The 23953-nt window shown below is 34.0% G+C and overlaps 3 protein-coding genes across 3 annotated transcripts in view; 2 read left to right on the plus strand and 1 right to left on the minus strand.

Moving 5' to 3' along the window:
• Positions 1-3824: 3824 nt before the first annotated feature.
• On the plus strand, positions 3825-10087 carry LOC107040860 (adenosine receptor A2b). The gene is made up of 3 exons (XM_015261124.1): positions 3825-4434; positions 9073-9287; positions 9341-10087. Exons 1-3 carry the CDS (start codon positions 4005-4007, stop codon positions 10085-10087), a joined length of 1392 nt encoding a protein of 463 aa, XP_015116610.1. The 5' UTR covers positions 3825-4004.
• A 2727-nt stretch (positions 10088-12814) lies between these two features.
• On the plus strand, positions 12815-19028 carry LOC107040957 (DNA replication complex GINS protein PSF2). Its single transcript, XM_015261290.2, has 3 exons — positions 12815-13143; positions 15392-15665; positions 18568-19028. Exons 1-3 carry the CDS (start codon positions 12899-12901, stop codon positions 18634-18636), a joined length of 588 nt encoding a protein of 195 aa, XP_015116776.1. The 5' UTR covers positions 12815-12898; the 3' UTR covers positions 18637-19028.
• A 587-nt stretch (positions 19029-19615) lies between these two features.
• The window catches only part of LOC107040956 (TNF receptor-associated factor 4), a 12698-nt gene continuing 8360 nt past the window's right edge, over positions 19616-23953 (minus strand). Inside the window, exons 3-6 of the mRNA XM_015261289.1 lie at positions 23685-23846; positions 21926-22243; positions 21182-21442; positions 19616-20634 (exon numbers count right to left, since the gene is read on the minus strand). Coding sequence (XP_015116775.1) covers positions 20281-20634; positions 21182-21442; positions 21926-22243; positions 23685-23846 — 1095 coding nt within the window. The 3' untranslated portion in view covers positions 19616-20280. The remainder of the gene's footprint in view (positions 20635-21181; positions 21443-21925; positions 22244-23684; positions 23847-23953) is intronic.

Genomic DNA, 23953 nt, shown 5'->3' on the forward strand with positions numbered 1-23953 from the left:
TGAAAATCCATGAATTTTTTTTTATTGGAAAGGGATGGAAATTTCCATCGAGAATCAGTCGGCGATACGTCGAAATCCATGAAAACTTCAATTGAGGATCAACAGATTTTCTGATGTTGAAAATTTTGGTAATCTTTGGTCAGGAATACTTGCAGGAAATTGCTTTTATCTTCATAGAACGTAGATAGTTTTTCTAACAAATTAGCAATAGAATGGATACTTTGCACATCATTTTTTTCTATGATGAGATCGAAGGCGCGCTCCGCGCGCCTTTCACTATAATTAATTTTATATGATTCGTCACGTTATTATTGTAAGTTGATTTGAATCAGTATCCTATTTGACGTATATAAAATTCTATAGTAATACTGAGGAGAAATTCGTGGGAAATGATGAAAACTTCTTTTGAAAATCCATGAATTTTTTTTTATTGGAAAGGGATGGAAATTTCCATCGAGAATCAGTCGGCGATACGTCGAAATCCATGAAAACTTCAATTGAGGATCAACAGATTTTCTGATGTTGAAAATTTTGGTAATCTTTGGTCAGGAATACTTGCAGGAAATTGCTTTTATCTTCATAGAACGTAGATAGTTTTTCTAACAAATTAGCAATAGAATGGATACTTTGCACATCATTTTTTTTCTATGACGAGTTCGAAGGCGCGCTCCGCGCGCCTTTCACTATAATTGATTTAATATGATTCGTCACGTTATTATTGTAAGTTGATTTGAATCAGTATCCTATTTGACGTATATAAAATTCGATAGTAATACTGAGGAGAAATTCGTGGGAAATGATGAAAACTTCTTTTGAAAATCCATGAATTTTTTTTTATTGGAAAGGGATGGAAATTTCCATCGAGAATCAGTCGGCGATACGTCGAAATCCATGAAAACTTCAATTGAGGATCAACAGATTTTCTGATGTTGAAAATTTTGGTAATCTTTGGTCAGGAATACTTGCAGGAAATTGCTTTTATCTTCATAGAACGTAGATAGTTTTTCTAACAAATTAGCAATGGAATGGATACTTTGCACATCATTTTTTTCTATGATGAGATCGAAGGCGCGCTCCGCGCGCCTTTCACTATAATTAATTTTATATGATTCGTCACGTTATTATTGTAAGTTGATTTGAATCAGTATCCTATTTGACTTATATAAATTTCTATAGTAATACTGAGGAGAAATTCATGGGAAATGATGAAAACTTCTTTTGAAAATCCATGAATTTTTTTTTATTGAAAAGGGATGGAAATTTCCATCGAGAATCAGTCGAAACGTCGAAATCCATGAAAACTTCAATTGAGGATCAACACATGTTCTGTTGGAAATGATGTTGGTATCGAAGATCAGAAAATAATTCAATGTTAATTATGCGGGCGTTATCGATGGAAAACATAACAGACATAAATATATATACCATTTACTGAAAGATATACCTCTTTGTAGACATAATTTTTGACTCTGGCGTTTGTTCGGTGTTGTCTTGTGGAAAATTCCAGAGGATCTCATGATCGAACTCTCGAAAAAGCTACATATCAGTAGCGAAGTGGTAAAACGGTACAAGTCAATCTCGACTATTGACCAGTTTTCAATGAATATCTCGGAATCTAAGGGAGATAGCAAAATTTTTGGTATAACCTTTTTTGTAGAGCCGATTGAATGCTACAAGAAAAGTAATCATAAAAATTCCGCTATCTCGCTTAGTTTCGGAAATATTCTTCAAAAACTCTACTGGGAGATGAGTCGACTTAAACCGTTTTACCACTTCGCTACTGATATGAATGGCGCAAATTTTTATTTTAAACAAAACAAAATTAGTTGTGAAGGAGTCAAATTTCAAAAAACCAATTCGTAATTATTATTGCGCATATATTTTCAAAAATTTTGAATAAAAAGAAACCTCTGAAGCTCAAAAATTGGAGGCCCTGTACTATTTTCAACATTTTCTGCTTGTGCGGGGCAAACGAACAATAAACAATCAATTTTTTTGCGCTAATTATTTATTTTTAGACATATATCATCAGAGATCTCACCAATCGCCCGCGATTTTTAAAACTCATAGTAGTCTCTCCTTAACTGAGGATTTTGTTTACTGGACCTGGTGCAACCGGACTTCAGCCATTTGTCAGATATTTGCATTAAAAAAATTAAAAAAATTTCCTCGAAAATAGATGTTTCAATAGTTTGTGGGGCATCGCACCACGGCGACGTGCGTCGCTTCTCGATCCCCATGCGAGGCCAAGATCAGTCGCCGCGGTAGTCAGTATCATGCCAGAGAGGAACGCAGTCGAGTCCCTCTCGTTGTATTCAAACTATAATATTAATATTATCAACAACACGTGGTGATTTGTTCAATTCCTATTCCATTCAATTTTTTCTTCTTCTGAAGTAGGAGATGAATTCAAGTTTTGAATTAAAACGGAAGTGATTTGATAACAATTCAATTATTTCTTCTTTAAAATTGTTCCACATAATTTTTTTTGTCTTTTTTTCTCGAATGGATGGAACAGGCGAATTTTAACTTTTAATCGAAATGGAAGTGATGCGATAATAATTCAGTCATTTTTTCTTTAAACAAGGAAATAAAACAGGAAGTCCTCTTGATGTTTAGTGTTTTCTTTTAAATTCAAAGACAAATTTTAGTTTTTAATTAAAACAGAAGTGATGCAATAGCAATTAAATGATTTCTTCTTTAAAACTATTCTACCCACTTTTTTGTTTTTCTCTTCTTGCTTAAAGGACGATTTTTAAATTTTAATTGAAATAAAAGTGATACGATAATAATTCAGTTATTTCTTCTTTAAAAAATTGAATAAAACAGGAAATTCTCTTGATATTTCTACGACATGCAGGAGTGTGGTGTTTTACATTGACAGACGAATTTGAGTGTTTAATTAAAACAGAAGTATTGCAACAGCAATTAAATTATTTCTTCTTTAAAACTATTCCACACATTTTTTTTTGTTTTTGTCTTTTTGATTGAAGACGATTTTTAAATTTTAATCGCAATGAAAGTCATACGATAATAATTCAGTTATTTTTTCTTTAAAAAGGAAATAAAACAGAAAATTCTCTTGATGTTTCTACGACATGCAGGAGTGTGGTCTTTTAAATTGACAGACGAATTTGAGTTTTTAATTAAAACAGAAGTGATGAAGTAACAATTAAATTATTTCTTCTTCGAAAAAATTCCCGAATCAAACCCATTTAAAATTGAATGTCAAATTCTAATGTTGAAGTGAAACGGAAGTGATACGAAATCAACTCAATTATTTCTTCTTAAAAAAAGAAATAAAACTGGAAATCCTCTCAAAGTTTCCCGGCGAGTGATTTCATTTAAATTGAAATACGAATTTCAGTTTTAAATTAAAACACAAATGATGCACTAAAAATTAAATAATTCCTTCTTTGTAAAAATCCCCGAAACAGCCCAACGTAAAATTCAATTCCTCAAAAACTTTTTCCATCTCTAAGAAAAATAAAATTGATCTTGAACTAAAACCATGAAGTGACGCAATAACAATCAAATCGCATGCTCCCCCCAAATTAAACCAAAAATTTAGTGTCTCGATTAAAACCGCAACTGCGCGACAAAATTAATTTACTTCTTGTAAATCTAAAATTAATCTACTCCGAAATAAAAATGTTTCCCGCCCGTGATATCCCAAAGACGTAAAATTGTGGAAGTGACAGTGAAGCTTTACAAAAAAAATCGAAAAACTGAATAACAGAAGAAATAATTAACGAACTCAATCTCAAGCAACTAGAGCTCCATCATGAAACTAATGAAAAAATTCGGAGAAATTTGCCCGCAAAACCTCTCCAGTCAGTTAATGTCACTCGGCTAATAGCTAAATAAACCAATCTCATAATTAACATCTAATGGGTAAGACCGGGAATAATGTGTCAGCAATTACCAATCCACCGTCTTCACCATCTAAAAATAATCGAAAAGTCGTCTAAGAAGCGAAAGAGAAGACTGAAACCCGTGGAAGAATGAGTTCTTACGATGTGAACTCGAGTGAATCATCGATTCATAAAAATTACTACAAATCCTCGGAGAAGGCTGAGCTGAACCTGCCGTACGCTGTCTGCGAGATTGTCGTGGCGGTGTGTGCGGTAGTGGGGAATGGCCTGGTCATCACGGTCTTCAGCAGGGACAAGAAGCTGAGGCGAAGGACCAATTACTACATCATTTCGCTGGCATCGGCCGATCTCCTGGTGGGACTCTTCGCCATTCCCTTCGCTGTTCTCGCCAGCATTGGCCTGCCGACGAACCTCTATGCCTGCCTGTTCACGGTGTCGGTGCTCGTTGTTTTGTGCACGATAAGCATATTCTGCCTGGTTGCGGTGTCCATCGACAGGTACTGGGCGATACTCTATCCGATGGGCTACTCCAGGAATGTACGCACCAAAACAGCTATAGGTACTTGACGTTTAATTTCCCATGGGCGGGTGTTGAGGCTTCCGATGACAGGTGGAACATGAGCTGCGGGGGCGGGTGGGTTGATCGATAATGAGGGATTGGAAGAATTTTGTTTTTGCTTATTGTGAGTGATGAGGACAGGATACACGGAGAGAAATTTTCTAGAAAAATTCCAGTACGAGTACTGGAAAAAATCACAATCCACCGGCTGCGAAAAATTCCAGTGCTGTTAAGGGTGCCAAGTGAATTTGGCGATGACCTTGAAAATTGACATTCACCAACAAAAATAATTTTTTTAATTAATAGTATTAGACAGATGGTGAACATCGGTGACAATTTTAAAATTTTAGAACTTATGGATATCGAGAAATTAAATAAACAAAATCAATCTTATACACGGACTCTTAGGGAGTTTTGATTAAATTGAACGTTTCAACCCCCTAGGAACTCAAGAAAAATTTGAAAAAATTTGAAGATATGGGGAATGATGTGTTCAATGTGATGGCGACAAAAAACAATGGGGTACCGGGGTGAATAAGAGAGATATTTCAACCCGCCGTACCCATTTGATCCCATGCTTTCTCGAGGTTCGTCACGCGAAATAGAGGATTTTCCGCATTTATTTTCTCGATGTCTAGTTCCGGTTGCGGGTTTGAAATTTCGTCGGATGGATGAATACATATTTCTCCAATGATGGAGGGAAAGAAAAAATTTTTTAAAAATCTTTTTTCAAATTCACTTGACAGCCTTAAGGTAAAATTTCTTGGTATTTCTGATAAAATTTCGGGGGTTTTCTGTGAAATTTTCACAGAAATACGGGGAAAAATTCACGTGTTCCCCAATAAAATTTCTAGTGCCGGCACTGAAATTTTTTCCTGGCCGTCACTTTGCGCCTCTTTTCCCGTGCTAGCACTAGAATTTTTCTAAAAAAATTTTTTTCCGTGTAAGCTACCCAGTAGATGGACACTGCCCTATAGATGGACGAGCTACTTTTAGATAAGAAATTACGCAAAAAAATACTGAAATGTGAATTGTTGCTTTGAATTTTCACTAACTGTTGGGATTCTTAACCCTTGAGTGACGATTTTTTTTCGATCAATTTTTTTTTCCAATTGCTAAAAAACAAACGTCCATCTACTGGGCAGTTTACAAAAAATGTAATGGAAAAATCCATCGAATTCGTTAGAAAATTCTGTTGAATTTCTGTTGAACTGTTCTATTAGTTTTTGGCCAATTCTACTGAAAAATGTTCAATAGAAAATATTCAGTAGAGAAAGTCAACAGAATTCAATTTTTCTATACAATTTATTCTATTGAGATATTTTCTACAGAATTTGCTCGACTCAAATTTTCCAAGTTTTTTTCATTCTATTTTTCTTTTCTTCTCATCAAGAAAATCAAACGAGAAAATTTGAAAAATTGGCGCCCAGGAAATTCTATAGAAAATATCTCAATAGAATAAGTTATACAGAAAAATTGAATTCTATTGACTTTTTCTACTGAATATTTTCTATTGAACATTTCAATAGAATCGGCCGAAAACTAATAGAACAGTTCAATAGAATTTACTAACGAATTCTATAGGTTTTTCTATCAAATTTTTCGTCCGTGTATACAAACATTTTCACAAGAAATCTAACACAATTGATTAAAGAAGAAATATAATTCAATTTAGAAAACTAATATAAAGTGATAAATGAAAATAGATGATGATTTATTATTAGAAAATTTATATTTCCTGCGGAGGCAAGAAAACATCAAATAAGTCTTTATTTGGAGCCAGAAATGTTGGTTCGAAGCTTAACAAGGATCAAATTTTTAAACAGAATAACTCTATAAAAACTCACAAACCATTTTGTCGATTCAATTTTTATTACAACTTTTTTTCCTCAAGTCGTTTTATCCCTTGTTAAATTGTTACATTGTCTTAATAACGATTAATTTCAGTGAAATACATAAACAAACATTTAAAAAAACATTCCACTGCAGTTCCATAGAAATCTCAATTTAGAAGAAATATTAAATCGATTATTCATATTTCGTTAATCTCAAACTATTTCCGTAATGACAGGAGTTATTCCAGGAGTTATTTTTTACCCAGAATTTCCTCAATTTCGAAAAAAGTCTCGTGACATTTTCCCGTTGATGAATCCTCACCTCGATAATTCCACATGCAACAGGAACCTCATATTCGACTTACTACGTTGTCCCACTTCGCTAATGAGTTAATCAAGCTCATCTCAATTATCCTCCGTCGAGTCGCTGAGTTCAAACACGAACATGCGTTTCCAGTGGACTATCTGACTGCAACTTGCCGCAATGACACATGCACACGCCTCTATTCCCATTATCGATAATGTCAACACATGATATTTCTCTTCCTTTCATCCGAAATTAGACGATTAAAAAGGTCTTGACCGTAGCAATTTTTCAAGATAATTATGGAAACAAATTAGACGGTTTTTCTAACAATTTGCTTGTACACGGTTCACGGCCCGACGTTTCGGACTAAAAATTTGAAAACCCAACTATTTATGATATTTTTGGCGGATATTTTCATTGATAGGGCTTCGAGTCACTTCAACACGGAGAGAAAAATTCAATAAAAATTACCAGAAAGAAAACGTAAAAATTATGTTTCATTTTTGAAAAATTAACACAAACAATTAATTTTTTTGCATTAATTATTCGTTTTTAAACATATCATATTTCTCTTCCTTTCAGCCGAAATTAGACGATTAAAAAAGTCTTGACCGTAGCAATTTTTCAAGATAATTATGGAAACAAATTAGACGGTTTTTCTAACAATTTGCTTGTACACGGTACACGGCCCGACGTTTCGGACTAAAAATTTGAAAATCCAACTATCTATGATATTTTTGGCGGATATTTTCATTGATAGGGCTTCGAGCCACTTCAACACTGAGAGAAAAATTCAATAAAAATTACCAGAAAGAAAACGTAAAAATTATGTTTCGTTTTTGAGAAGCACAAGCGTGTGCGAAGCAAACGAACAATAAACAATTAGTTTTTTGCACTAATTATTCGTTTTTAAACATATCATATTTCTCTTCCTTTCATCCGAAATTAGACGATTAAAAAAGTCTTGACCGTAGCAATTTTTCAAGATAATTATGGAAACAAATTAGCCGGTTTTTCTAAAAATTTGTTTGTACACGGTACACGGCCCGACGTTTCGGACTAAAAATTTGAAAACCCAACTATTTATGATATTTTTGGCGGATATTTTCATTGATAGGGCTTCGAGCCACTTCAACACGGAGAGAAAAATTCAATAAAAATTACCAGAAAGAAAACGTAAAAATTATGTTTCATTTTTGAAAAATTAACACAAACAATTAATTTTTTTGCATTAATTATTCGTTTTTAAACATATCATATTTCTCTTCCTTTCATCCGAAATTAGACGATTAAAAAAGTCTTGACCGCAGCAATTTTTCAAGATAATTATGGAAATAAATTAGCCGGTTTTTCTAAAAATTTGTTTGTACACGGTACACGGCCCGACGTTTCGGACTAAAAATTTGAAAATCCAACTATTTATGATATTTTTGGCGGATATTTTCATTGATAGGGCTTCGAGCCACTTCAACACGGAGAGAAAAATTCAATAAAAATTACCAGAAAAAAAACGTAAAAATTGTTTCATTTTTGAAAAGCACAAGCGTGTGCGAAGCAAACGAACAATAAACAATTAGTTTTTTACACTAATTATTCGTTTTTAAACATATGATATTTCTCTTCCTTTCATCCGAAATTAGACGATTAAAAAAGTCTTGACCGCAGCAATTTTTCAAGATAATTATGGAAATAAATTAGCCGGTTTTTCTAAAAATTTGTTTGTACACGGTACACGGCCCGACGTTTCGGACTAAAAATTTGAAAATCCAACTATTTATGATATTTTTGGCGGATATTTTCATTGATAGGGCTTCGAGCCACTTCAACACGGAGAGAAAAATTCAATAAAAATTACCAGAAAAAAAACGTAAAAATTGTTTCATTTTTGAAAAGCACAAGCGTGTGCGAAGCAAACGAACAATAAACAATTAGTTTTTTACACTAATTATTCGTTTTTAAACATATCATATTTCTCTTCCTTTCATCCGAAATTAGACGATTAAAAAAGTCTTGACCGCAGCAATTTTTCAAGATAATTATGGAAATAAATTAGCCGGTTTTTCTAAAAATTTGTTTGTACACGGTACACGGCCCGACGTTTCGGACTAAAAATTTGAAAATCCAACTATTTCTGATATTTTTGGCGGATATTTTCATTGATAGGGCTTCGAGCCACTTCAACACGGAGAGAAAAATTCAATAAAAATTACCAGAAAAAAAACGTAAAAATTGTTTCATTTTTGAAAAGCACAAGCGTGTGCGAAGCAAACGAACAATAAACAATTAATTTTTTGCACTAATTATTGGTTTTTAGACATATGCAATGGATCTTCAATGTATGAGAAATCTCACTCCAATCGCCCACAACTTTTAAAACTCATAGTGTAGTCTCCCCTTAACGACAATAATTTTCCAACGCAGGCCCCTCCGCAAACATTTACCCCAAAATGTTCGATCTAATCCCTCATAAAATGAATCTCCCACCTCCTCCCCCAGGAATAATCTGCGTCTGCTGGATCGCCGGTACCCTCGTGGGCTTCCTCCCCCTCCTCGGCTGGAACTCGGGCATTAAAAAAACCGACGAGAAATGCATCTTTGTAGAAGTTATGGATTACAACTATCTCGTCTTCCTCTACTTCGCCACCATAATCTTCCCGGCCTTCCTCATCGCCGCCTTCTACGCCCACATCTACCGCGTCGTCATCCAACAGGTACTCAAAGCCCTCCCTCTCATTCTCTCGTAATCCCAATACTTCATAATTAGTTGCAGCAGATGATGCCGATGAAGCCGATCAACCCCACCGGGCCAAAATCAAAGAGCCACAAGTGCAAAGTCAAGCTGATGAGCAACGACTCGTCATCAGGACCGATGATGCTGCGTCTCCTAGGAGCCGCTCAGAAGAGAGAAGTCAAGGCGACCCAGAATCTCTCGCGAATCGTCATATTCTTCATCATCTGCTGGTTTCCTCTCTACACCATCAACTGCGTCAAGGCCTTCTGCCCCGACTGCGACGTCAGTGATTTCGTTCTCAATTTTAGTATTATTTTGTCACACGTGAATTCGGTGGGGAATCCCATTCTCTACGCTTATCATTTGAAGGACTTTAGAGCTGCGCTGAAGGCCTTCATCTGCGGTTTTTTATTTCCCGGGAGAGTCAAGGGGAAGAGTGGGAATGCTGGGGGTGAACTGCGGGCGAGTGTTGCCTCGCAGAAGAAGGTGCGGGCGTCGTTGATCGCCAGCAGGAAGAACGGTCCGGGGGGCGTCACGGGGGTGACGATGGTTTTGCCGGGGGGTGAGGGGGTGGATAGCGGGACCAACTCGACACCGGGGAGTGGACAGGCCAGGAATTGTCAGCAGGGGTTGGTTCGTACCGACGACAGAGGGGAAGGGGGTGAGGGTTGCGAGGATTTGGGGGAGGAGGTGAGGGTGGAGATGCAGGAGGGGTTCGAGAGTCATGTACTTTATCTGAGGGAGGACGAGATCATCATCGAGAAGAGTGTCAATGTTTAGGAAGTATTGAGGATTGAGGGGTGGGGGGTGCAGAACACACTCATGAGGGGATTTGATGTCCAGGAAGTTGGTCAGGGATAGGCAATAATATTAGATTTTGACAATATTAAAAAGGATCATCTCCTTATATTGTTCAAAGTTTAACTCTATTTAACAAATTTTAAATATTACAGAATTTCACGGACGAAAAAATTTAATAGAAAAACCTATCGAATTCGTTAGAACATTCTATTGAATTTCTATTAGTTTTTGGCGGATTCTATTGAAATGTATTGGAATTTACAAAATCACTCAACTGTTTACTTCTCTACTGCGTCGTACATTCCAAATTATTTTCTCTTTCCCAGGATTTTCTTTTACGAGCGGTTTATATATATGTGGGGCCTGTGTCCCTTACACACACAAATTTCAAGAACAACGGACCCTTGTCCGACACATGGTGACAAGGGAAACCATGGAGGCGAAACGGCAAAGGAGCACTGCAGTTTCTCTCTAAGGAGTCAGTCTCTCGAGGAGAGAAGAGGCATGAAGACCTCTCAAATAAATAGTTCAGTTTTACCTAACTCTCTGTTTTCATTGACTTTCATCCTGATAAATCCCATAATTACAATAAAACGTTCAATAGTAAATATTCAGTAGAAAAAGTCAATAGAATTCAATTTTTCTGCATAACTTATTCTGTTGAGATATTTCCTATAGAATTTCCTCGGCTCAAATTTAAGTTTTTTCGTTTGATTTTTTTGACGAGAAGAAAAGAAAAATAGAATGAAAAAAGCTTTGAAAATTTGAGTCGAGCAAATTCTATAGAAAATATATGAAGAGAATAAGTTATATAGAAAAATCGAATTCTGTTGATTTCTTCCNACTCTCTGTTTTCATTGACTTTCATCCTGATAAATCCCATAATTACAATAAAACGTTCAATAGTAAATATTCAGTAGAAAAAGTCAATAGAATTCAATTTTTCTGCATAACTTATTCTGTTGAGATATTTCCTATAGAATTTCCTCGGCTCAAATTTAAGTTTTTTCGTTTGATTTTTTTGACGAGAAGAAAAGAAAAATAGAATGAAAAAAGCTTTGAAAATTTGAGTCGAGCAAATTCTATAGAAAATATATGAAGAGAATAAGTTATATAGAAAAATCGAATTCTGTTGATTTCTTCCATTGAATGTTTTCTATTGAACATGTTAATAGAATCAGCCAAAAACTAATAGAAAGTTTAGTAGAAATTCCATAGAATTTTCTAACGAATACGATAGGTTTTTCTATTGAATTTTTTCGTGCGTGTTATTAGCTAAACTTTTCGATTGATGGTAAAAAAAATATTTGAAATGTAATTTTTAGTTAATTAGCTAATTCTAACTTTAGGCACTTGATTTTCGATTATCCAAATAATCGTCAATCTTCCTACCTAAATTATTGGTTGATAGAATATTTCGAAATTGAAATGTACAAATTGATGGTTATTTTCATGTTTAAAATTTTTAAGATTTATGTTAAAAATTGACAACTTCACAATTTGACGGTAATTATGATTGATTGATATGCCTATCACTGAAGTTGGTCCCGTAAAAATTATGTATTCTGTCCCTTCTTGAGGGAATTGCATACAGGGGATGAAATACCTTTTTTTTGTAAGTAAAATAAGTAAACTTTATTTTTATCGATCGTAAATTATTACTCGTCAATTAAGTAAACTTTACTTTAATGGAATAAATGATGAGTTTCGTCTGTAATTTTTTATTTGAGGAATTTTCCACATTTGTTTGCCATGCAGTTATTTAAAACACAAGTGGTTTCAGGAGAGAATGAAATAAAAAAGTTCTTTACAGTTGCGAAAATTCTCAGTTAATCATTTAGGTACCACGTGACATCGAATGGTGCAATTCTATTGGTTGAAATTTCGACGGAAAAAATAATCTACAATAAAGGTCTCTTGTTAAAGTTCTCTGCGCCTCTTTGTTGCAGTGAAGTTTTTAAAGATTTGATTGTTGTGCATTCATCTCGGGAACAAGTGGTTTCAGAAGAAAATGAAATAAAAAAGTTCTGCACAGCTGAGAAAATTTTCAGTTAAAAATCATTTAGGTTATACCACGTGACGTCGAATAGTGCAATTCTATTGGTTGAAATTTGGATGGGGAAAATAATCTGCAATAAAGCTGTTGAATTTTTCTGGAACGCTTTCTTCGAGAGATATTTGCAAGATAATGTGGAGATTCATCATCAACTTCTCTAGAATTGAATTAGACTTGAGAATTCTTTCACTGAGTAATTAACTCGAAAATGAATAGTTTTAGAAAAAAACGACAAAAGATCCTCTTTTAGAGCTAAAAAAGTTGCCTACTAATATTTTACAAACATTTTCTGATGAAATCACTCATATATCGAGAGAAATGAAAACTTCTCAAAACCTGAAAAATTGATATCTTCTTTTGATGCAGTCTTAGTTCCCTAATTAATGATTACCGAAGTGAGGAAATGACCCATACCAATGGGACTCTAATGGATTGGACCGGATATCCTCCGTCTGATAGTGAAAGAGCTAATGAAATTCCATAAAATTCGTTAAATTCTCAGGATTTCTTCATGAATAAAATTTTAAAAAAGTCATCTCAATCGTTTTGTTTTTTTTTTAACAATTGAAATGAAAAAAAAATCCATTTTATCCCGCCCGTTCTGAACTAGATGGCGCAAATTTTCCCGCGCATTTCGGGTCTCACATGGCCTCATATCACCTGGTCCACGCAACAAGTCGGTTATTCCAAGTAATTGTGGCTTCATTTAAAGGGAAAAATAAATAACATTGAATATGGAACCCTGCGAAATTGAGTTTCTCGGGGAGAAGAGACTAGTCAGTATCGTTCCCAATTTCAATTTCGACCCCATTCATTTAATATCTGGAAGTGTCGGGCCGTTCAGAGCGGGACTGCCGGTGAGGGTGCCCATATGGCTGGCTGTCAATCTCAAACAGCGACAGAAGTGTCGAATTGTTTGTCCCGAATGGATGGAGCCTGAGAATCTCGAGGTACTGAAGGAGAATGAAAAACTGTCGAAGTGAGTGGATATTTAATATTTCTAATTTTTAGGAGGAAATTAAATTTTTTTAAGGCAACGGTTTATTCATATCATAAAATTCTAAATTGGCTTATGGGAATGTGACATACGCACGAGAAAAGAAGATGAGGGTCGGAAGGGTCAGGATCTTGAATTTGAGGTTCCCTACATGGGGTCTCAATATGGGCCTTATGACCCCTCAGACCCTTATCATTTATCATCATTTGTGGCTATATAAAATTCTGATAAGGGTCAGTCTTATACATGAGGACCCCTATATGAGGTCTTATAAATGGGCCTTATGACCCATCTGACCTTTATCATGTATCATCATTTCGGGCTACAAAATTTGAAAAAGGGTCAGGATCTAGGCCCCTAATATAAGGGCCTTATAATTATATTATAAGACCCCAATATGGGGTCTTATGGGTCATGAGTCCTATGTAAGGGCTCATAGGGCCCCTAATATAAGGGCCTTATATTTGTATTATAAGACCCCAATATGGGGTCTTATGGGTCATATGAGTCCTATGATCTACATCTTTCTGACCCTTCAGGCCCTTCTCATATATTTTCATTTTTAGCTGTATCAAATTATGATACACAATTTGGATCAGGGTTAGGTAGGTAAAAATCTTACATATAAGGCCCCTAAATGGGATTTTACATATGAGCCTTATAATCCACGTCCTTCTGACCCATGTCATTTATCATCATTTCCAGCTATAAGAACTCCTAATAAGATTCAGAATTCTATACATGAGGGCTCCTGTATGGGGATTTACATATGGGCCTTATGACCCATCTGACCTTTATCATGTATCATCATTTCGGGCTACAAAATTTGAAAAAGGGTCAGGATTTAGGCCCCTAAATTATAAGGCCCCTAATATAAGGGCCTTATAATTATATTATAAGACCCCAATATGGGGTCTTATGGGTCCTATGAGTCCTATATAAGGGCTCATAGGGCCCCTAATATAAGGGCCTTATAATTGTATTATAAGACCCCAATATGGGGTCTTATGGGTCATATGAGTCCTATGATCTACATCTTTCTGACCCTTCAGGCCCTTCTCATATATTTTCATTTTTAGCTGTATCAAATTATGATACACAATTTGGATCAGGGTTAGGTAGGTAAAAATCTTACATATAAGGCCCCTAAATGGGATTTTACATATGAGCCTTATAATCCACGTCCTTCTGACCCATGTCATTTATCATCATTTCCAGCTATAAGAACTCCTAATAAGATTCAGAATTCTATACATGAGGGCTCCTGTATGGGGATTTACATATGGACCTTATGACCGACCTGACCCTTCAGGCCCTTATCATGTATCACCATTTCTAGCTACAAAACTCTGATAAGGGTCAGGCAGGTATAAAGGTTTCAAAATATACCAACTTTCTCCCTTGCATGTATGAAAAAATCGTATAGAAATTCTCTATACGGATTGCGTATAGAATTTGTATAGGATTTTCGTATATGATATTCGGATATTTCTATACGGATATTTTTTATACAAATTATTTCTATACGATTTCTATAGGTTTGATCCTATACGACCCACTGCCACATGTATAGAAACATTTCGTATGGAGTTGCGACATTTTTTTACCTTTTTCTCTGGAGCGTTTAGACATCTTTCGTATGAAAACAAATATTTATGTAAAAATTTATGTGTAGAAATAATTCGTATAGAAAATATTCGTATAGAAATATCCGAATATCATATACGGAAATCCTATAGAATTTCTATACGTAATCCGTATAGAAAATTTCTATACGATTTTTTCATACGTGGCATGGGGAAAATAATCGGCAATAAAGCTGTTGAATTTTTCTGGAACTCTTTCTTCGAGAGATATTTGCATGATAATGTGGAAAGCATCATCAACTTCTCTAGAATTGAATTAATATTTTCCAATTCGTTAACTGAGTAATTAACTTGAAAACAAATAGCTTCAGAAAAAAAAACGACAAAAGATCCTCTTTTATAGCTAAAAAAGTTCCCTACTAATTTTTTATAAATATTTTCCGATGAAATCACTCATAAGCGCCGAAAAGCGTTGACGTGTCGGTGTTATGTTAACACTCGGTGTTAACCCCCCCCCCCCCTACAATCATCAACTTGATCATTTTCTTAACCCGTAGCTGTGTGAATAGGTATTCAAGATTTTTTCTCGAGGAGAAAACACGAGTAACAGTTAATAACTCGATGTAATTTTCCCCATCATGTAGAGTATTCACTGAAATGCCTCACGACCACTATATGGACGAGGCCCACATCCTCTTGGGAGCTGCCTCCGACGACATTCCCCACGTCGATAACATAAGAACTGCTATCAAGGACATCTGGGACATGAGGATGTCCAAACTGCGAACCTCCATCGACGAACTCTTCAGGGATCACAGTGCAGTGCATGCCATGCTGAATAATCTCACAGCCATGGAGTTGAACGGCGCGAGACCCCTTCTACCTCATGCCATGGATCAACTCTTAAGGATTCGAATGGTAAATCCATTCTCATCCTTCTAATTTCATTCAGAACATCGCCGAAGTGGTGAAACGAATGAAGACTAGACGAATCGAATTCAAGTTTGATTTTAGTTTTTGTTTTTGATGAACAATTTTTCGGGATTTGAGAAGTGGAAATTTTTGGAGTGAAAAAGGGAGAACTACAAAATTAGAGAGGATTATGAAAATTATTTCTATGACATTCAGAGAAATTCTTCGAAAACTCTTCGTGGAGTTAATCGAATAGTCGAATAGTTAATTAATTATTAATTACCAAGGTCTCGAAGCTTTTGTTAAATATCTCTAGAGTCGATTCAGATATTGAAGTCATAGAGTACTTTTTGTAGCTTTCCGGAATTGTTTATAATTGCATTATACCATGGATCAACTCTTAAGGATTCGAATGGTAAATCCATTCTCATCCTTCTAATTTCATTCAGAACATCGCCGAAGTGGTGAAACGAATGAAGACTAGACGAATCGAATTCAAGTTTGATTTTAGTTTTTGTTTTTGATGAACAATTTTTCGGGATTTGAGAAGTGGAAATTTTTGGAGTGAAAAAGGGAGAACTACAAAATTAGAGAGGATTATGAAAATTATTTCTATGACATTCAGAGAAATTCTTCGAAAACTCTTCGTGGAGTTAATCGAATAGTCGAATAGTTAATTAATTATTAATTACCAAGGTCTCGAAGCTTTTGTTAAATATCTCTAGAGTCGATTCAGATATTGAAGTCATAGAGTACTTTTTGTAGCTTTCCGGAATTGTTTATAATTGCATTATACCATGGATCAACTCTTAAGGATTCGAATGGTAAATCCATTCTCATCCTTCTAATTTCATTCAGAACATCGCCGAAGTGGTGAAACGAATGAAGACTAGACGAATCGAATTCAAGTTTGATTTTAGTTTTTGTTTTTGATGAACAATTTTTCGGGATTTGAGAAGTGGAAATTTTTGGAGTGAAAAAGGGAGAACTACAAAATTAGAGAGGATTATGAAAATTATTTCTATGACATTCAGAGAAATTCTTCGAAAACTCTTCGTGGAGTTAATCGAATAGTCGAATAGTTAATTAATTATTAATTACCAAGGTCTCGAAGCTTTTGTTAAATATCTCTAGAGTCGATTCAGATATTGAAGTCATAGAGTACTTTTTGTAGCTTTCCGGAATTGTTTATAATTGCATTATACCATGGATCAACTCTTAAGGATTCGAATGGTAAATCCATTCTCATCCTTCTAATTTCATTCAGAACATCGCCGAAGTGGTGAAACGAATGAAGACTAGACGAATCGAATTCAAGTTTGATTTTAGTTTTTGTTTTTGATGAACAATTTTTCGGGATTTGAGAAGTGGAAATTTTTGGAGTGAAAAAGGGAGAACTACAAAATTAGAGAGGATTATGAAAATTATTTCTATGACATTCAGAGAAATTCTTCGAAAACTCTTCGTGGAGTTAATCGAATAGTCGAATAGTTAATTAATTATTAATTACCAAGGTCTCGAAGCTTTTGTTAAATATCTCTAGAGTCGATTCAGATATTGAAGTCATAGAGTACTTTTTGTAGCTTTCCGGAATTGTTTATAATTGCATTATACCATGGATCAACTCTTAAGGATTCGAATGGTAAATCCATTCTCATCCTTCTAATTTCATTCAGAACATCGCCGAAGTGGTGAAACGAATGAAGACTAGACGAATCGAATTCAAGTTTGATTTTAGTTTTTGTTTTTGATGAACAATTTTTCGGGATTTGAGAAGTGGAAATTTTTGGAGTGAAAAAGGGAGAACTACAAAATTAGAGAGGATTATGAAAATTATTTCTATGACATTCAGAGAAATTCTTCGAAAACTCTTCGTGGAGTTAATCGAATAGTCGAATAGTTAATTAATTATTAATTACCAAGGTCTCGAAGCTTTTGTTAAATATCTCTAGAGTCGATTCAGATATTGAAGTCATAGAGTACTTTTTGTAGCTTTCCGGAATTGTTTATAATTGCATTATACCATGGATCAACTCTTAAGGATTCGAATGGTAAATCCATTCTCATCCTTCTAATTTCATTCAGAACATCGCCGAAGTGGTGAAACGAATGAAGACTAGACGAATCGAATTCAAGTTTGATTTTAGTTTTTGTTTTTGATGAACAATTTTTCGGGATTTGAGAAGTGGAAATTTTTGGAGTGAAAAAGGGAGAACTGAAAAATTAGAGAGGATTTTGACAATTATTTCTATGACATTCAGAGGAATTCTTCGAAAACTCTTCGTGGAGTTCATCGAATAGTCAATTAGCCCTCAAAGTTTCCTTTAAATACCTCAGGATCTTAGTCAAATATTAAGATCGTAAAGGATTCTTCTGCAATTGCTGTGAAAGTATTTTTTTATAATTTATCATAATTCTTATAAATTTATGAAAATATTTATCAAAAAATCATGACATTGCAATTGATTGACTACAAATTATAAAGTTAATTAAATTTTCCCCGAATTACTTGCAGAATTTCTCATGATTTAATGAAGATATAGAAAGATTTATAAAGTTTTTTTGTAGCTCTTATTCTTCTCCACTAAAAAATATCTTAACAGAATATTTACTAGCTCTCTCTAATTTTGAAATGTCTAAAAAAACTGATTATAGAGGAAAATTAAATAAAAAAAGGCTAGAGCAACATTGCCAATACCTCGAAATCTACTCAAAGAAAATCTCCAATTTTTTTTCATAAAAAAAATATTTTTCCAAGTTTAAAAATAAGATTTCATTCATCTAAATCGTATCAGTCGTTCAGAAGACTCTCATATGAGATGTTCAATTGATCCAACACGAGTTACCACTTCACAACTGGAATAACAAATACATCTGGTCATTGATTTTTTGTTTCATCATTTTTCAGAGTGAAGAAGCCGGAAGACGTTCCCAACCCTATCAGGACAGTCATCAGTCGGGTTCATCAGGAAATTAAGAAAAATAAATACAACAGACATGAAAAAACTAAAAATAATGTCCTAAGTTAAAATTTAAGAGCAACAATTAAATGCATTTTCATTAAAAATCATCAATTCACTCATGCAATTACTAATTCTAGGAAAAAATGCTGAAAATCTCAAACTTTTTTCCACAAATTCATTCATTCCTCAGGTGATTGGAGGACGAAAAAAAAAATTCACCGTTTCATCAAAAAATGTCGAATTTATTCATATGTATAATAAACTTACGTTTCTATCTTACATTTTGCTTTACATACGGTCACTAGCATCACTCAATCACATATCTATTCGATCATCTCTGATATTTTCATTTGTATAAAAATGAAAACTGTACAGGTAATGAAATATACTATTTACATTTGGTGGATTCGTCAGGAAATCTCTTTGATAGTGAATTTTCTTCGATAGCTATTCGCATTTCCCTCATCATTATCATCAATTATAGTTGTACAACTGATTAAATTTTTCTTTCTATCACGTATGAAAAAATTCAAGAGAAAAATTATATTGAAACTTCGATGGAAATTCGTATTTCGTGGAGTTTCTCATTTTATAGAAATATTCGAAGATAGTATTTGATCTTTCCCGATAGAAATTCTGGAGTTTTAATGGGACGAAGAAAAAGTAATGCAATTTCCTTCGTATTAAAACGGAAATTGTACAGGCAACGAAATATAATATTTAAATTTGGTCGATTCATGAAGAAATCTCTTCGATGATTATTCTCATTTCCCTAATTATTATAATCAATTATCGTTCTTCAATTAATTAAATTTCAAGAGAAAAATTCTATTGAAATTTTATCGGAAATTTCGCTGAATTTTTTATTGATTTATACAAAAGATTAAGTAGTTTTTCGTTTAGTTTCTAATTCCGAAGAAATATTCAAAGAAAAATATTTGATAGAAAAAGGCAAAGAAACTTTGATTTTTCTATTCTGTTGATAATTTTTAGGAATCTCTGAAATACTGAAGTTTTAATAAAAATAGAAAAAAAACTAATGGATATTTCTCCAGATGAAAATGAAAACTGCACAGACAATGAAATATAATATTTACATTTGGTCGATTTATGAGGAAATCTCGATAGAAAATCTTCGTCGATGATTATTCTCATTTTCCTAATTATTACTATCAATTATCATTTTTCAATTGATTAAATTTTCTGTCTGAACACATATGAAAAACTTGAAGAGAAAAATTCTGTCCAAATTTTGTCGGAGATTTCTCATTTTCTCTCGATTTATACGAAAAATTGCGTAGTTTTTCATGCGATCTCTCATTCTATAGAAATTTTCAACTAAAAAAACTTGATAGAAAAAATAATAGATCCTAGCGTTTCAATTCCATCGATATTTTTCTCTCGAAATCCCAAACTTTCAATAGAAATGAAGAAACCTGACGAAATTTACTCAATCCAAGCAGAACATTCCAAGGAAACACTGAATCGATCTTGATTTTTCCATTCTGTTCATATTTTTTGCCCAGAAAACCTCAACTTTTTACAGGAATAAAAAAAACTAACGGAATTTCCTTGATTAGCTACTGAAAAACGAATTTTAAACAGAATCTCGAACTTGAAACCCAAAAAATCCATAGACAGATGATTTCTGAGTCGAATCAGACAGCAACAATTTTGCTGGGATCGACTTTGACCCTGATGAACATGGTGTCGTCCTTGACGAAGTGACGTTTCTTCACCATCTCGTGGGAGATGAACCGAGGGAAGCCGAAGCCCAAGGAGTCAGGCTCTCGACTCGGCCTCTGAAAGTTCTTCCACGTGGGATCAGGGATGAAGCTCTCGACGATGTTGCAGGCCTTGTCGGCTTGGACAGTCTGATCGAACATTGTGAACGATACGGAGTGGGAGAAGGGCCAGCGGAGGAGGGCGTCGTACTCCCCGGGGAGGATCTTTATGTAGATCGACATATGACTGCCTTCGCCTGTGCCATTTCCATTGAGGAAAATTGATGCCTGCAGAATGAAAAAGACAAAATTAATTGTCATCTCATTTGTATAATGATGTTTTCGTTCGCCAACTATCGAACGAGCTCGTGCCTCAAAATTTATATCATTGGAAATTCTTGGAATTCGAATAGGTAAAGACAGTTTTCTAGTATAAACAAGAAATCACCATTCGTGTAATGATGAGGAATAGATCAACATTTGTGTTTAAAATAATTTAAATGAGTTTCTGATTGGTATTTTGAATGGAATATGTTCAGAATTTTTACAATTTGTTAACGAATGCAAGGAATTAATTGCAATGATGTCTATATTGTTAATCTCAATTAGTTAACCCTTGACACTTGAATAAATAAATACTATTTGATTTTTACAATGTCTTAAATATTAAACAATCTCGCTAATGAATAATTTTTGGGAAGAATGTGTGAAAATATTTTTGTTGGAAATTTCGTGAACGAAAAAAATCACAATTAAGCAATGAAAATAAATAGAATGGAAATAAGAAAGAAATTAGGCAAGAGAGATCAATAAGTGAATTGAGAAGGCAATTTACCTGAAGTTTGTAGCCGTACTGACTAGTGTAGAAGGGCGGACTGACGAGTTCCATTCCCTCTTTGTTCTTGGCCTCAGACATTTTAGCTGTGTAATCACTTATTTTCCATATTAAGGTCCCCGTGTAATTCAGCGACAGTTTTCCCATCGCCGATTTTAGACTCGTTATTTGGTGCTGCTGCTTTGTTACTACACTACACATCAGGCTCAGGTGCATTTTCGTGGATTCTTCCATGTGCTTGTCCAACGAAAAACGATTTCCCTGAAAAAAAATTCCAATTCAATATTATAAACTGCTAAACAATGTGGACATCTTCATGAATATACCATTACCTCGACAGTAAGTTAATTTACGAAAAATTATTAATAAATGTTTCTTTCAGAGAATGTCCTCAGATAGATAAAAAACACTTGATAATTTTTCATAAAATTACTCATAAAATAATTATTTTTCATTTGCATTTTTTATGAATTGATTTTTTTTAAGAAATAAATGCGAAACTATCATGAAATTATTTCGATAACGAGAGAGTAGACTTAACTAGAATTTAACTCTCTCTTTATTTTTTGGATCAAATAAATCCTTGATTTGATTCTGTCAGAAAATCAATTTAGAATAAATAAATAATTGAATGAATGAATTGAATGAATGAAACCATTTTATTTTTTCAAATGAATTATTCATTTCCAAAATAAAATTGTTAACAGAAAGGGAAAAAAATCGAAAAAATAAATTTATATGCACCTTAAAACGACACCCAGCATCTTTGAAACTACACGAGAGAAGATGTGTGGTGCAGTGATCCTTTAGATGAATCTCCAGGTCTTCTCTGGGTAGAACAGCTGTTTCGCAGCGATGAGGACACGCAACAGGGAATCTTCCACACTTGGTGTGATGAGTGCCCAATGTGTCGAATACAAATTCCTTATTGCAGTATCTGCAAGCCACCAGTCTCTTCGCACACTCGCCTAGTTTGTGTTGGCCCAGATACCGCCTCTGAATTTTCATTCCACATTTGTTCTCACAGTAGAGGGGCTCGTAGCCACACGTGCCTGTGTGTTTCTGAAATACAATAAAACACTTTTTGTTGAAAAAAAATGGAAAAACAAAATTATCAAAGAAGAACAAGTGGAAAATTAGCAATATGCCTCCGAATAATCATTTTGCACATAATTCTCTTCTATCGTATATCATTTATCGTTTTATATTATTTCGTTCGATTGAATTATATTTCTTCTAAATTAATTGTGTCAGATTTCTTGTAAGAATTGTGATTTCTTGTATAAATTTAATGAACTATCTGCATGTTATCTGTATTGTCGTGAAACTTAAATAAAAAAGTATTGGAAAAATTTTTTTCATGCATAACTGAATGAATTTGAAACATATTTGAAGAAACCGTCAGAACATTCTCTTTTCGGGAAACTAGAAAAATTCGAAATTTCCAAAAATCATCATAAACATAAAAACAACGAATACAGCTGTCGTAATGATCTACCAACTCCGACAGGATGGCATTGAAACAAATATTTTAAACTATGATTGAATTGATTTGAAGCATGATATCCGAAGATATCTCCGAAATTCTCATTTAAAAAAAAAAAAATTTTTGAAAATTATTCTATAAATCAAAACAACGATTAATACTATCGTCTTCAATCGAAACTATCTGGCATATTCTTCTGAAACTACTTATAATCGAGATAATTCCATAATTATCTAATTTTACACATAATTTTTTTCTATTGTACATCATTTATCGTTTTATATTATTTTGTTCAAGTGAATTGTATTTTTCCTTTAATCAATTATGTTAGATGTCTTGTAAAAATTCTTGTATAAATCAAATGGAAGAATGAAAGAATGAAAGAATGCTATCTATAGTATTCTGAAACTTGGATAAAATGGTATTCGAAAAACTCTTTTCATGCATAAATGAATGAATGTGGAACATCATATTTTTTAGAAACCGTCGAAAAATTCACATTCAGAGAAATTTGACACAAAATTCGAAATTTCTGAAAATTATTCTATAAATCAAAACAACGATTATTCCTATCACCTTCATCTTCAAATTCGGTCAAAGGGACATCGAAACAATTTTTTGAAGCCATCATTCAATGAATTCAGAACATTTTTTTAGTTATCGTCCGAGAACCGATTTTTGAAAAAATCCGAAAATTCTCAAAATTGATATATGAATTAAATTTTAATTAATGTAGATGAATGGGACTCAACACTACCTACATTTGCAAAAGAAAAAGAGTAATTTTCATCAATTTTTCGGACGTGAAAATTGAAAATGTTATTATTTATTAACCGGTTTTCATTAACTATTGCTGCATAACAATAAATGATTATTAATAATTTATCGTAAAACCTTCTAAATAGACTTTTGTGACAAATTGGAGAGAATTGTTATTATTACTTTTGAGATCCTCTTTCTTTATAAATTAGTTTACCAGAATGAAGATGATGGAATTTAATTGGATGTTGGATTTACCTCTAATGTCTGTCCGGTGAACTCTTTGGCACAGAAATCACAGCGCGCACGACGTTGAGCACACGTGTATTTTAGATGATCTTCCATGAGAACTCGAGGAATCATCGCACCGCATTTGTTACTGCAAGGGACAGCGTCGTGCTTGCATGTGTTCAAATGTGCCTGGAAATTCATTAATAACGTCGCTAATATATAATAATCTCTATATTAAAAAAAAATGGGGAGGGGGGGGGGAGAAATCAGGGGATGTTAAAATTTAGGGGACGCTG

This window comes from Diachasma alloeum, unplaced genomic scaffold, assembly GCF_001412515.2.
Source record: "Diachasma alloeum isolate Michigan unplaced genomic scaffold, Dall2.0 Dall_scaffold_00349, whole genome shotgun sequence".
Lineage (NCBI taxonomy): Eukaryota > Metazoa > Arthropoda > Insecta > Hymenoptera > Braconidae > Diachasma > Diachasma alloeum.

Coding starts and splice junctions, on each gene's coding strand:
- LOC107040860 (XM_015261124.1), top strand. CDS start 4,005: ATGAGTTCTTACGATGTGAACTCGAGTGAATCATCGATTCATAAAAAT. Junction 4,435..9,072: donor ACGCACCAAAACAGCTATAG/GTACTTGACGTT, acceptor CTCCTCCCCCAG/GAATAATCTGCGTCTGCTGG. Junction 9,288..9,340: donor ACCGCGTCGTCATCCAACAG/GTACTCAAAGCC, acceptor CTTCATAATTAG/TTGCAGCAGATGATGCCGAT.
- LOC107040957 (XM_015261290.2), top strand. CDS start 12,899: ATGGAACCCTGCGAAATTGAGTTTCTCGGGGAGAAGAGACTAGTCAGT. Junction 13,144..15,391: donor GAGAATGAAAAACTGTCGAA/GTGAGTGGATAT, acceptor CCCATCATGTAG/AGTATTCACTGAAATGCCTC. Junction 15,666..18,567: donor AACTCTTAAGGATTCGAATG/GTAAATCCATTC, acceptor ATCATTTTTCAG/AGTGAAGAAGCCGGAAGACG.